Source organism: Grammomys surdaster, unplaced genomic scaffold (assembly GCF_004785775.1).
Source record: "Grammomys surdaster isolate TR1022 unplaced genomic scaffold, NIH_TR_1.0 125368, whole genome shotgun sequence".
Classification (NCBI taxonomy): Eukaryota; Metazoa; Chordata; class Mammalia; order Rodentia; family Muridae; genus Grammomys; species Grammomys surdaster.
In genome coordinates, this window is record NW_021620240.1 from 267,578 (window position 1) to 279,425 (window position 11,848).

The following is an 11,848-nucleotide window of genomic DNA, read 5'->3' on the forward strand; positions in this document are numbered from 1 at the left end:
CTCTCTCTCTCTCTCTCTCTCTCTCTCTCTCTCTCTCTCTCTCTCTCGGTGTATATGATGGATCCAAGACAGCATCGGCATAGTGGCTGTGAGGAGGGAGAGTGAGAAATCCCAGGCTTTCAGTATGGGATTGAAGAACAGCTGATGGAGTCTGAAGGGAGACTGGTGGCCAGAGGACTCCCTCAGCAGATCTGAGGGGACAAAGACCCAGCATCTGCAGAAGTCAATAATTCTAAAAAACCATTTTACCTAGATTCATGTGTATGAACAATGGTTTTGTCATATATATGTATATGTACACACACACACCTTATAAATACCTGGTGTCTGTGGAGGTCAGAGGAGGATGTCAAATGCCCAGGAACTGGAGTTGCAGATGGTTGTGAGCCACCATGTGAGTCCTCTAGAGTCTAGAACAATTACTCTAACCTGCTGAGTTATCTCTCCAGCCCTCAGCCAATAATTCTAAAAGTAATCTTTAGTATTACAGTTAAAAACATAGAATCTGTCTAGTTTATTGTTACACAATGTAAAAAGCAGACACTTTTTAAAATTAATCTGATAGTGGGCAGGTTGAACCTAGAACTTTACACATGCTAGGCAGGCACTCTACCTCGGGGCTACACTTTGAACCACATATTTGAGAGTATTTTATTAGAGACAGGGGAGAGGCTAAGGGCAGGGGGGCTATTCATATATTATTAGTTGTAAAGAGTGGTTCCTTCAAGGGCAGTCCTTTAATCACAACACTGCAGAGGCAGGCAGATCTTTCTTTGTTGTTGTTTTGTTTTGTTTTGGTTTGGTTTGGTTTTTTGAGACAGGGTTTCTCTGTATACCCCGGGCTGTCCTGGAACTCACTCTGTAGACCAGGCTGGCCTCCAACTCAGAAATCCGCCCAGGCAGATCTTTCTGAGCCCTAGGACTGTCAGGGCTGAATAGTGAAACCCTGTCTCCAAAAAAGAAAAAAAAAAGTGTTTAGTAAGGGTTTAATCCCAGCACTACGGAAAGTGGAGGCAGGAAACCTAGGGATATGTAATCACGTACATAGGGAATTTGAGGCCGCCTTGGACTAAATAAGATCCCAGCTAATCAAAACAAAAACCTGAAAACTCATACCTTATGAAAGTAAATGAGGGCAGATGTGGTAGCATGTATCTCTAATTGCAGAATCTAGGAGGTACTGTAAAGGCAGTAGTTAAAGCTGTCCGCGGTTATATATATATTGGTACTTTGTCTCAAAACAGCATAAGGAAGAATGAGCTCAGGTTCAGTTCACTGATGGAGCTAGCCTGCCGCCCTGTCTGCCACCTCTCCCAAGTCATCCCTCACGAGCTTCCATTCTTGCTCCAGGCGCTGGGGTCGTGGTTCAACAGGTGTATAACAGAGCTGCACACCTGGAAAGGATAAAGACACTGGGAGATGATCTCTGAGACGAAGGAGACTTGAGGCAGGACACGAGCTAAATTGGGGCCTCACATTCCTAGACGTTAATTAACATTAAGGCCTAGTCCATTCTGGCTGACTCTTCCCTCACAGCCCATGGAGCTGACAGCATTCCCAGGAAGGCCCTAGGTCGGTGGAGGTGAGGGTGAAGAATCCCGGTTACCTGCAGAGCTCTGCCGTGTCACTCTCCTGTTGCACAGCATATAGACCATGGCTGCTATGAGGAAGAAGACAATGGCCAGGAGGGACAGCACTGGTACCAAGGCTCGTGTGCCCGCTCCTGGTTCTTTTTGCTGTTTGTCATCTTGCTGTTTGTCTTTAGCCTCAGGCCCAGCTTCCAGACCATAGCCTAAAGGAAGAATGGTCGTTTCCCTGTGTTGGGTGAGCTGTTTGTTCAAGGACAGTGCTCCCGATGGAAGAGTGGACTGCTGGGTGCTCTGAATCGGTGCAGGGGTGCTTGTGCCTGCAAGTGTCCCCTCTGTGGCCTCAGGGATCCCGATACTGGCTTGAGGCAAATGTTTTTGGTGGTGGAAACTCTTCTCATGATCAGTTCCACACTCTGGAGAGAAAACAAAAGATCAGTTACTAGAACAGCTGTAAAAATATCTTCCTCACATGTCTTCAAGGTATGGCTATCACACACACGCACACACAGACATAGGCACACACCCCACCACCCCTCCAACTCCCAAGGAAAAAAAAGGCAGATTAACAAGAGAATTCAAAGTTTTATGGGACACAGGAACCTTCAGAATAAAGTACAGGGAGAGTTCTATTATGCTTAGACTGGATTAGGGATGGAGGACAGTTGTGTAGAAGTATGAGTGGACATAAGGGATCTGATTAGTGTGGAGATGAACAAGGGAAGGCATTGGGAGGTAACATGTTTTAAATCTCCAGTCCCCCAACTCCACCCCAGGGTAAAGCAGGGAGGGGACCAGTGAGGCTTTGTCAGATTCTTTTTGGCCTCCTTGTCCTAGCCAGGACTTCGATCACGTTTTTATTATGCTCCTGTTTCAGGTGATGTCATAGAATTCCTTTATGGTCAGCTGTCACAGAGAAAGGTAAAGGAAAGTCAGAGTGATTAGCTTTGTTTGGTCTCCCAACTGCTAAAATTCTCTATTTGGGTATCATGTTCTGACCCCAGCAGAGGGAAGGGGATGGGTAGCATCCAGGAGACAGTTGAACAGCTGTGTATACAGCTCAGTGGCAGAGTTCTTGCCTAGCATCTATGAGGTGAGGCCCCAGTATTGTGCAAAAAGAGTTTGGGGCAGAGCAGCTGAAGGCTAGGGAAGGAAGACAGTGGCAGAGGGACAGACAGGGACAAGGAAAGTCACAAACCATCAGATGCAGTCACAAAGGCAAGCAGGTATGCTATACTGCCTAGGACTCCAGATGTACTTTACCCCTCATCTACAGCCTTCTGGGACTCTGTTCAGAGTAAAAGGCCCAGGGTATCTGAGAGGGTTGAAGAAAACAATGTAGTCTCTGTAGCCTGAAAGGCAGGGAGTGGGGTACCACTGATACCAGGTGAACTAATGAAGAAACATTTCCCGGTTTTTGTTGTTTTAAGACAGGGTTTCTTTGTGTAGCCTGGCCATCCTAGAACTAGCTCTATAGACCAGGTTAGCCTCCAACTTACAGAGATTGCCCGCCTCTGCCTTGTGAGTGCTGGGACTAAAGGCATGGCATTACCACCCCCTGTACATGTATTTTCTTTCAGAAGAAAAATACAATCTGCACATGAAAGGTGTTACAGCTGAAGGCAAGTTGTTTGAAACCTGGCTTATGTATACTTAAGATTTATTCATTTAATTAATTGTTTGTGTACCTTGAAAGAAAAAAAGAAAATACTGAACTCAGAGCCAGGTGGAGGTAATGCATGCTTTTAATCCCAGCACTTGGGAGGCAGAGGCATTCAGATCTTTGTGAGTTGGAGGCCAGCCTGGTCTCCAGAGTGAGTTCCAGGACAGCTAAGATTTAAACAGAGAAACCCTACCAGGGACTGAGGAGGACCCCCCCCCCAAAAAAAAGCAAAACAAAACAACAACAAAACAAAAATTGTAAATCAAGTGTTATAAAATCTAGGTGATGTGCATAGAAGTTGCCCATTGTAGAATTTTTTTCAACTTTTTGTTTTGTTTTTGAGATAGGGTCTCTGTTCATAGACCTGGCTATCCTGAAACTTGCTCTGTAGACCAGGCTGGCCTCAAATTCACTGAGATCCACCTGCCTCTGCCTCACAGAATGTTGCCATTAAAGGTGTGTGAATTCTTTCAACTTCAACATGTTTATTTTCATTATTAAGTAGTATTAGAAAATGAAAATACTTTAAGTGATTTCAATTAAAATACAGCAGTGAAAGCCAAGCCTATTGGAGAGTCCTGTAATCCCAGCTACTAGAGAGGTTGAGACAGGAGGATAGCAAGTTCAAGACCATCTTGATCAACTTAGCCAGACCCTGTCTAAAAATGTTTAAAAAGCGGAAGACATCTCAGGGGCAGAGTACTTATTTAGCTTGACCAATCTTGAGTATAGTTTATATTATAATAGTGACTTCAAGAAAATATTAAGTCATAGCATATGTAGTAGAACAAATTGTCCAAACCTAGGAAGATGACAGTAAATAATATTGGGAAAACACACACTTAAATGACAGTACTTCAGGGAAAGTTAAAAGATTCTAAATAGGAAAGTGCTGTGTGGCAGAGGCAAAGGAAACTGTAAGATGACAGCCTGCACCCTGCTGGCCCACTGGAGGACAGAAAAGACTCACCTTTATGCTCAAAGCAGTTCACTAGTTCACGGACCCACTGGTCTTGGCTTCTCCCACACACGCTCTTGGACTGCAACTGGAAGCTGCAAAATGATAAATCTAGTCTCCTGGCCACTCCTTCCCTTCCCTACCTTTCCTCATTCCAAAGGTGTGAAGTCACAGAAGGTGAGCCCCGCTAGGGCTGGAAATCCCCAAAGAAGTAAAACTAGAAAGGAACTAGGCTCCCCGACTGACTTGGACTGGGTGTTCAGATCGATAGTCCCCCAACTGCCCTCCCCGGGGAGGGAAAGAGACAGTACCTGATAAAGAACGGACAGCGATGGAATGCTTTCAGGTATTTTCGGATATGATCCAAAGTACCAGGCGGTATCTGGGTGCCAGAAGGAATTGTACGATCACAGGAACAACCTCCAGAGACACTTCCCTGGTTGCCATCGCCTAAATGGAAAAGGGATCAGCCTGAGTTTGCAAACTGAGGAATCTGCCATTGTCCCCAGTCTAATGCCAGACAGACTTTCCCTAGTCACCACTGTAGCCCTCGATAGCTCTGGGCTGAGTTCTTAATCCCTCGGAGTGCCCCTCCGCAGTTTCCATCAAGGGCCCCAGTCCCGCCCCCTGACTAACCTGGCAGGGTCAGCAGCGCCAACAAGAACGCAAGGGGCAAGGGTCCAAAGCCCCGCCTCATCTCAGGCCTCTGCGGAGCTTGAGACGAGGTCACCTAGCCGACATCCAGCCGATTCTCTACAGCTTTCACTTCTTCACCCTGACTGATGTTTTGCGGAGGCTCTGATCCGTGTGCCAAGCTCGGGAGGGGATGGGGCGCGAGGTGGTGGAGCCTTCTGTCCCTCGCGCGCTGTCCCGAACCGACGTCTGGTCAGTACCGGGGAGCCCGCGCTGCGCCCAGCTCCCAGTCGGGGGTGACACACACACCCCTGCCCCCGAAGGCGGAGCTCCTTCACCCGACTCCAGACTCCCAGCCAGCCGTAGGGTCAGCCAAGACTATCTGACAAAAAACGAAAGAAAACTTGAGCTGTAGAGCCAGAAGAATCCGAGTGAGCAAGCAGTGATCCCGGAAGAATGACTCGGTTGGGTTCGGGGATTTCAGCCCTCTTGAGCGGTCATCTGTCTGTCTGCTGGTTTGTAAAGTGGATGACCCTCTAGATCCTTTCTCTGGCTCCAAGATGCTTTCACTTCCCTGGACCACTGGGTCTCAGTAGGATCCAGTCACATGGCCAAGATTAAGCAGTCAAGGAAGTCACCAGGCCTGTGGGACTGCCCAAGCCCTGGCCAGGTACTGCCCGACGCCCTAAGCGTGCCACTCAAGTTATGAGCTGTGGGCACGGCCAGCTCTGACGTCACGACAGTCCTCCAGCACGAGGTATTTACCTTCGAAAAGTGGTGGCGGCTGTAGGTACCGGAGGAGAGGAGCGGCCGGAAAGGGGGTGGGTTTACTGGGGCTCACACCAAACTGATCCAGACCCAAAAGATGCCTCAGTACTTACTTTCACATCTATTTCCCACAGATCAACAGGCCCCCAGATTTCCCCCTTCTCAGAAAGCCTTTCTCCATAGGATTAGCCTTGTCTCATGTCTTCCCTTAATTCAAATCTCACTCAATGATTTGAATCATTGAGTTTTGTGCCCCAGGTACAATTTCATCCCTGAGTACTCCCCTTTAACCCTAAATATCCACTTTCCAATCTAACCTCCCTCCATCCTCATTCCTGCAAATCCTAGTCTCAGCTCCTATACCCCTCTGTAGATCTTACCTCAAACCCACACCCTCCACCCTTTTGTGACCCAGCCCAAAGCCTCACCACTCCCCTGATCCTCACCGTTATCACACATCCCTTTCTGCTCAGTCTGGATCCAGGCCCTGTTGATCTAAAGACATGGAGTTTGTGTCTGGATACCGAGATGAGTTCCTGGATTTCGCTGCTCTTCTCTTTGGCTGGTTCCGAAAGTTTGTGGCAGAGAGGGGGACCATGGGCACCAGCCTTGAGGGCCGATGGCGTCAACTGGAGTCTCAGATAAGGAGGCTGCCTCAGGACCCTGCCCTTTGGGTGCTCCACGTCTTACCAAACCGCAGTGTGGGCATCAGCCTGGGGCAAGGTGGAGAGCCTGGTCCTGGGCCAGGCCTAGGGGCTTCCCGGCTCCTGGGAGATGAGCCTCCTCTTCACCTGAGAGACCTGAGTCCTTATGTCAGTTTTGTCAGCCTAGAGGATGGGGAAGAAGGGGAGGAGGAGGAAGATGAGGAGCATGGAGAGGAGAGAGGAGGCACAGAGAAGGCAGAACCACAGGAGGGTGGGGAGCCAGCCCCTCCAAGCAAGGAATTCCCCCAAGAAGCAAAGCTTGCTCCCGAGTCAGACGTGACCCATCAGGAGGCAAGCTGTGATGAAGGCTGCAGAGAGGAACGTCCAGAGGATGACAGGGTGTCTGAAAAGAGGAAAGGACGGAAGAATGGTAAGAGCCCAGGATGGCCCCAACCTGTCCCCTGTCCACACAGTTTTCTGAAGTCCCCCTATGTCACTCAAAACCCTAAGAGGAGTTGCAAACTGATAACCTTCATGCAAATCTGACGCCAGAAGTTGTTTTCATCTCCCACAGTGTGGTTTTATTTTGTAATTTGAATCAGCATCTAAGCACTGTAAGGGATGAAGGTCCAGAAACATTGCATCTTAAGGAAAATATCCAGGTTCTAGGGCTGGAGAGATGGCTCAGAGGTTAAGAGCACTAACTCTTCCAGAAGATCCAGGTTCAATTCCCAGCGCCCACCTTCTGTAACTCCACTTCCAAAAGGATCCAACACCCTCTTCCTCTTCTGGCCTCTGCGTGCATGTGGTGTACAGACATACAAGTGGAGAAAATACCCATACGTGTAAAATAAAAATAAGTCTAAAAAAAAGAAAAAGCCAGATTTTGATAAGGTTCCTGTATTTCTTACATCTTGGCCCTGCATAGCAGCTGCCCACATTTGCTAGGAAATACCTCTTTTATCTTGTCTTGTCCCTTCTACTCATTGAGGTCACTTGCCTGCACTCTCAAGGCACCTAAATTCACTGTATTTGACTGTGACTACCTGGCCCTTCCTCTCTCCCCCGAATCTCCCATCTTTCCACAGAGGCTGCCCCCCTGCACCTCTCCTGCCTTTTGCTGGTGACAGATGAGCATGGCACCATCTTGGGCATTGATCTGCTGATGGATGGAGCCCAGGGGAGTATAGGCCAGAGCCCAGGGACTGAGAATCTGGCTCCTCAGGCCTATGCTCTCCTGTGTCATAGCATGGCCTGCCCTATGGGCTCTGGGGACCCCCGCAAGCCCCGACAGCTTACCGTCGGAGATGCCCATCTGCATCGGTACAGATATCTAGTATCAGAGGGTAGGAGGGTGTGGGATCTGAACTCCTCAGACCTTTTAGCCTGATGCCTTCATTCCCTTCCAGAGAGCTGGAGAGCCTGGTCCCAAGGCTGGGTGTGAAGTTAGCAAAAACCCCAATGCGAACATGGGGTCCTCGGCCAGGCTTCACTTTTGCCTCCCTTCGGGCTCGAACTTGCCATGTTTGTCACAAGCACAGCTTTGAAGTGAAGTTGACACCCTGGTGAGCACCCACAAGGCTGGAGTCAAACCAAGTAGAAAAGCAAACCAGGCCAGTGGGGGTCCCAGCAGATGGGGGTGGGAGGGTGAGAAAGGGAAGGGAAAAATGAGTTATGGGCAGTTAGTTAAAGGCTCCAATGCAAGGAGGGTAACTGGCATACGGGCAGATGCATAGCCTACAGGACATGAAAACTAATGCTAGGTGCCTCTGGCCCCGTGTCGCCCAGCCCCCAGTGCAGTGCAGTCTTGTACTGTGGAGAGGCTTGTCTCCAGGCTGATTGGCGGCGATGCCCAGATGACGTGAGCCACCGATTTTGGTGCCCAAGGCTTGCAGCTTTCATGGAGCGGGCAGGAGAACTGGCAAGTTTGCCTTTCACCTATACTGCAGGTACCAGAAGAAGGTCAAAGTGGCAAGGAGGGGACCCTGGGAACAGGTCTTTGAGACAGGATCCAGGGCTTGAAGGATACGTGTTTGAAGTCTACATCCCTGGGATACAATCTGGGTGCTGTGTATTTGGGATTAGGGATTGGAAACGGTACCTGAAGCAGAAGAGTAGGTGACAGGGCCCCTGACAGTGGGGATTTGACGGCATCAATTCAAGTGCATGCTGCCCACTATCCAGTCATGTGACCTCAAAGATGTCACCTAAACCAGGCATGGTAGCACATTCATAGCACTTGTGAGGCTAAAGCAGGAAGGCCGTGAGTTCTACGCTACATGAGACCTCGTCTCAAAACCAAGACAAGGCAATAGCTGGCCCAGATGGGAGGGACATACCTGTAATCCCAACACTGTGAATGTGGAGACAGGTGGACTGGGTGTCCAGAGCCATCCTCAGCTACATACTGAATTTAAAGTCAGCCTGTGATACAGGGATGCTGTCTCAAAACAAAAATTCTTTTTCAAACCCAAGTTTCCTTGTCTGCAAAAGAGAATGCTAGCAACTATAAAAATCACACTTAATTATTTCAAGGGGATGGAAGCTCACTGTCCCTGAAACATGGTAGGCACTCAGAAATGAAAATCCCCTCCCTAGAAACACCTGGACCCAAAGTCAGGGTCCTTAGGGTTAGCAGATGACAGGTAAAGCAAGCCCTGGGGCATAGCCACCAAGCCCTCAGGCCTCACCCCATCTCCTGCAGAGGTCACCAGTGAAACCTTTAACAAGGAAGCTTTCCTGGCCTCCCGAGGCCTTACTCGTGGCTATTGGACCCAGCTCAGCATGCTAATCCCAGGACCAGGTGCCCCCACGAACCCCTGGGGCAGCACACCATCCCTCAGCTGCCTTCTCAATGGTATGTGAGGCCTTTTGCCAGGAATGGACTCTTAAGCCTAGAGGGAAGGTTAGGGGATTGAGGGGATAGACCAAGTCCCATATAACCACGTCCTACACACACCAACCCTATACTAACACAATCAGGACTATCTCAAGCCTTTCCAGACTACAGAGGAGTCATTTCTGCCTGATCCATCCAGTAACTCTGTCCCCAGACTAACTCCAATCCTGCTACAGCTGCTGGCCGTCTCCCAGGGTGCATAGCTCTTGTGAGAGGAGCAGGGAGATGAGGCCAGTAGAGGTTTACAGGCCCCTGGGCACTGCTTTTCCTCATCCTCTCAGGTGATCCTTACCAGCTTCTACAGGGAGATGGGCCTGCCTTGATGCCTCCGGTGCCCCTAGACCCACCCAGGAGCCTCTTTGGTGAGCCGGAGGGGTCCTGAAAGAAGTAGGAGCTAGGACAGAGATCCTGGAGGGGGTGGCAGACAAAACCTGGTGCCTGAACAAAGAGGAGTGCTTTAGAGGATGGGGGTCCAGGCCTGGGATCCGGTGGCCCATCAAGACGCTCTCCCCAGGTTCATGGCAGGATTACTACACGTGGCGGGGCCTTAGCCTGGACTCCCCCATGGCTGTGCTTCTCACCTACCCACTGACCGTATACTATGTCATCACTCACCTGGTACCCCAGTCCTGTAAGGAGTGCAGACAGGACTGGAGGGTGTGGGGTGTGGGTGTGGCTGTAAGGGAGCCAATTTTTTTTAATGAGTTCACTTCTTACCAGTCCCTGAGCTCAACATCCAGAACAAGCAGTCCCTGAAGATCCACGTGGTGGAGGCTGGCAAGGAATTCGATCTTGTCATGGTGTTTTGGGTAAGTCCTCACCCTGGAGAGTGTGCATTGAAAAGATGGACGTAGACATAGGGTGGGACCCAGAGCTGACCTTCTCTCTGTCTCTAAGGAGCTCTTGGTCCTTCTCCCCCATGTGGCCCTGGAGCTACAGTTTGTGGGTGACAACCTGCCACCTGAGAGTGACCAGCAGCATTTTACTATGCAGAGGGTGAGAGCAAGAGAGGGGCCTGCTCTTCAGCCCTGCCTCTGGTAGCCTCCCGGTGGGACCCTCTCCTTCCCCTCCACCTTCCTCTATATTTCCTGGTGCTTCCATTATCCAGTGGCTTCCCCATACCTCTCCTGACCCCACAGGATGGCCCTGAGGCGTCTGTGCGTCCTGGTTCTGGAGTATCAGCACGGCTCAGCTCTGGGACTAAGGAGAAGGGAGGTCGAAGGGATCTGCAAATCAGGGTGTCTACCAGGCCCTATCACCTGCTCCAGGGACCCAAGCCTGACCTGGTTATTGGTAAGAGCCTGGCCTCACAAATGGGGATCTGAGAAAGGAGACCCCGGAGGCCAACATCACAGCATCATCCTCTCTTGGCAGGGTTTAACTCCGGCTTTGGTCTCAAGGACACATGGCTGAGTGCTCTACCCCGGTTACAGGTGGATAATCTTACCTCCCTGCTCCTTTCCTTCTCTAAAGGCTCCTTCCACCACCCCTAAACTGCTTCATAGACTTGGGGAGTACCTCTCCAGCATCCTGGTCCCTTCCGAGAGGGTGGGTCTTGGGATGTACTCAAGAAAAGGAACCTCCCAGGGAGTGTCTGAGGACCCACCCAAACCTCAGTCTCTCCGAGTGCCAGCTTTCTTCACTGAGAGCAGCGAGTACGGCTGTGTGATGGACGATCAGACCATGGCGGTGGCCACAGGAGGGGGCACCAGCTCGCCACAGCCCAACCCCTTCCGCTCCCCATTCCGCCTTAGAGCAGCTGACAACTGCATGCCGTGGTAAGGGCCCAAGGCCTCCTATTGCCCTCTTGACCGGCAATTTATACACTCTACAGCCCAAAAGGTCTCTGTATTCCTGGGACCCTCTTCGGCCCAGCCTTACAAGCCTCTCTCTGTCTTCGTTACTTTCCCACTTCCTTGCTAGTCTGGACAGCCTCCAACACGACCTTTTAGATCCACTCACAATCTCTCTCAACTCATCGCCCTATCCTGAAAAGACTGTTGCTATTTTTTTCCACCCCTGGGGATCAAAATCAAGCACCAGGCTTAGCAGCAGGTGATTTTACCCGCTGAGCATCCCCCAACCACCACCACCTTGGAGCTTTTTCGTGCCCTGAACAGCCTCACCTGCTAGGATGCCTGGCCCCGCCCCTGACCACGCCCTCACCGCTCCAGGTACTGCAACGCCTTCATCTTCCATTTGGTTTACAAGCCTCCCCAAGGCGGCACGGTCCGATCGGCTCCGGGTCCCGCTCCTCGACCCCCAACTCCGGCTGCTCCTCCTGTCCCCGCTCGAAGGCGCCGAGGAGAAAAGAAAGCTGCACGCGGGCCCCGCCGGCGCAGATGAGAGCGGAGTTGGCAGCCGTCCATTCCCAAGCATGCTTCATAAAGGAAAACATTCCAAGGCCCGGGGAGGACTGATTGTCGGGACACGAAAGGTTAAATAAAATTCCTTGTTTGAAACCTCTGAGTTATTGACCCTTTAACTTCACCGTCATGATTGGGTCATTATCCCAGGAAGGAAGATAAGGATTTAGGGGTGACTTTTTCCGGGACCCTTTCACTCTGCTACCTGGAGTAACAGCGAGTAGGGTGTACAGCCTTCCCTGGTAATCCCAAAACCCGCTCTCAGTTTGTATGTTGATAAGTCATTTTTCTAGGCTGGTAACATCGGACTCTCCCGCCAAGACAGCGAGAG

At 50.5% G+C, this 11,848-nt stretch overlaps 3 protein-coding genes across 4 annotated transcripts in view; 2 read left to right on the top strand and 1 right to left on the bottom strand.

The window, feature by feature from the left end:
- The window catches only part of Med11 (mediator complex subunit 11), a 2,108-nt gene extending 1,854 nt beyond the window's left edge, over positions 1-254 (top strand). Inside the window, exon 4 of the mRNA XM_028785908.1 lies at positions 73-254. The gene's annotated coding sequence lies outside the window, so the exon portion shown is untranslated. The remainder of the gene's footprint in view (positions 1-72) is intronic.
- Positions 255-484: 230 nt separating this feature from the next.
- Positions 485-5,505, bottom strand: Cxcl16 (C-X-C motif chemokine ligand 16). 2 transcript variants are annotated; one of them, XR_003713774.1, is made up of 6 exons: positions 4,844-5,505; positions 4,519-4,657; positions 4,220-4,302; positions 1,607-2,002; positions 1,117-1,394; positions 485-946 (listed from the first exon to the last, which is right to left on the bottom strand). XR_003713774.1 is itself a non-coding variant. In XM_028785907.1 (5 exons), exons 1-5 carry the CDS (start codon positions 4,902-4,904, stop codon positions 1,285-1,287), a joined length of 789 nt encoding a protein of 262 aa, XP_028641740.1. In that variant the 5' UTR covers positions 4,905-5,505; the 3' UTR covers positions 485-1,284. The 2 variants fall into 2 exon arrangements, 1 of the variants encoding a protein (XP_028641740.1); XM_028785907.1 differs by having other exon boundaries at positions 485-1,394.
- Positions 5,506-5,628: 123 nt separating this feature from the next.
- Positions 5,629-11,572, top strand: Zmynd15 (zinc finger MYND-type containing 15). Its single transcript, XM_028785910.1, has 13 exons — positions 5,629-6,682; positions 7,341-7,575; positions 7,662-7,817; positions 8,041-8,201; positions 8,957-9,109; positions 9,433-9,513; positions 9,666-9,782; positions 9,872-9,960; positions 10,049-10,147; positions 10,291-10,444; positions 10,526-10,584; positions 10,769-10,929; positions 11,326-11,572. The coding sequence occupies exons 1-13, from the start codon at positions 6,112-6,114 to the stop codon at positions 11,495-11,497; spliced, it is 2,208 nt and encodes a 735-aa protein (XP_028641743.1). The 5' UTR covers positions 5,629-6,111; the 3' UTR covers positions 11,498-11,572.
- The last annotated feature ends 276 nt before the right edge of the window (positions 11,573-11,848 follow it).

Coding starts and splice junctions, on each gene's coding strand:
- Zmynd15 (XM_028785910.1), top strand. CDS start 6,112: ATGGAGTTTGTGTCTGGATACCGAGATGAGTTCCTGGATTTCGCTGCT. Junction 9,110..9,432: donor CCTCAGCTGCCTTCTCAATG/GTATGTGAGGCC, acceptor TCATCCTCTCAG/GTGATCCTTACCAGCTTCTA. Junction 9,783..9,871: donor TCACCTGGTACCCCAGTCCT/GTAAGGAGTGCA, acceptor ACTTCTTACCAG/TCCCTGAGCTCAACATCCAG.
- Cxcl16 (XM_028785907.1), bottom strand. CDS start 4,904: ATGAGGCGGGGCTTTGGACCCTTGCCCCTTGCGTTCTTGTTGGCGCTG. Junction 4,658..4,843: donor GGCGCTGCTGACCCTGCCAG/GTTAGTCAGGGG, acceptor TTTTCCATTTAG/GCGATGGCAACCAGGGAAGT. Junction 1,395..1,606: donor GACACGGCAGAGCTCTGCAG/GTAACCGGGATT, acceptor TATCCTTTCCAG/GTGTGCAGCTCTGTTATACA.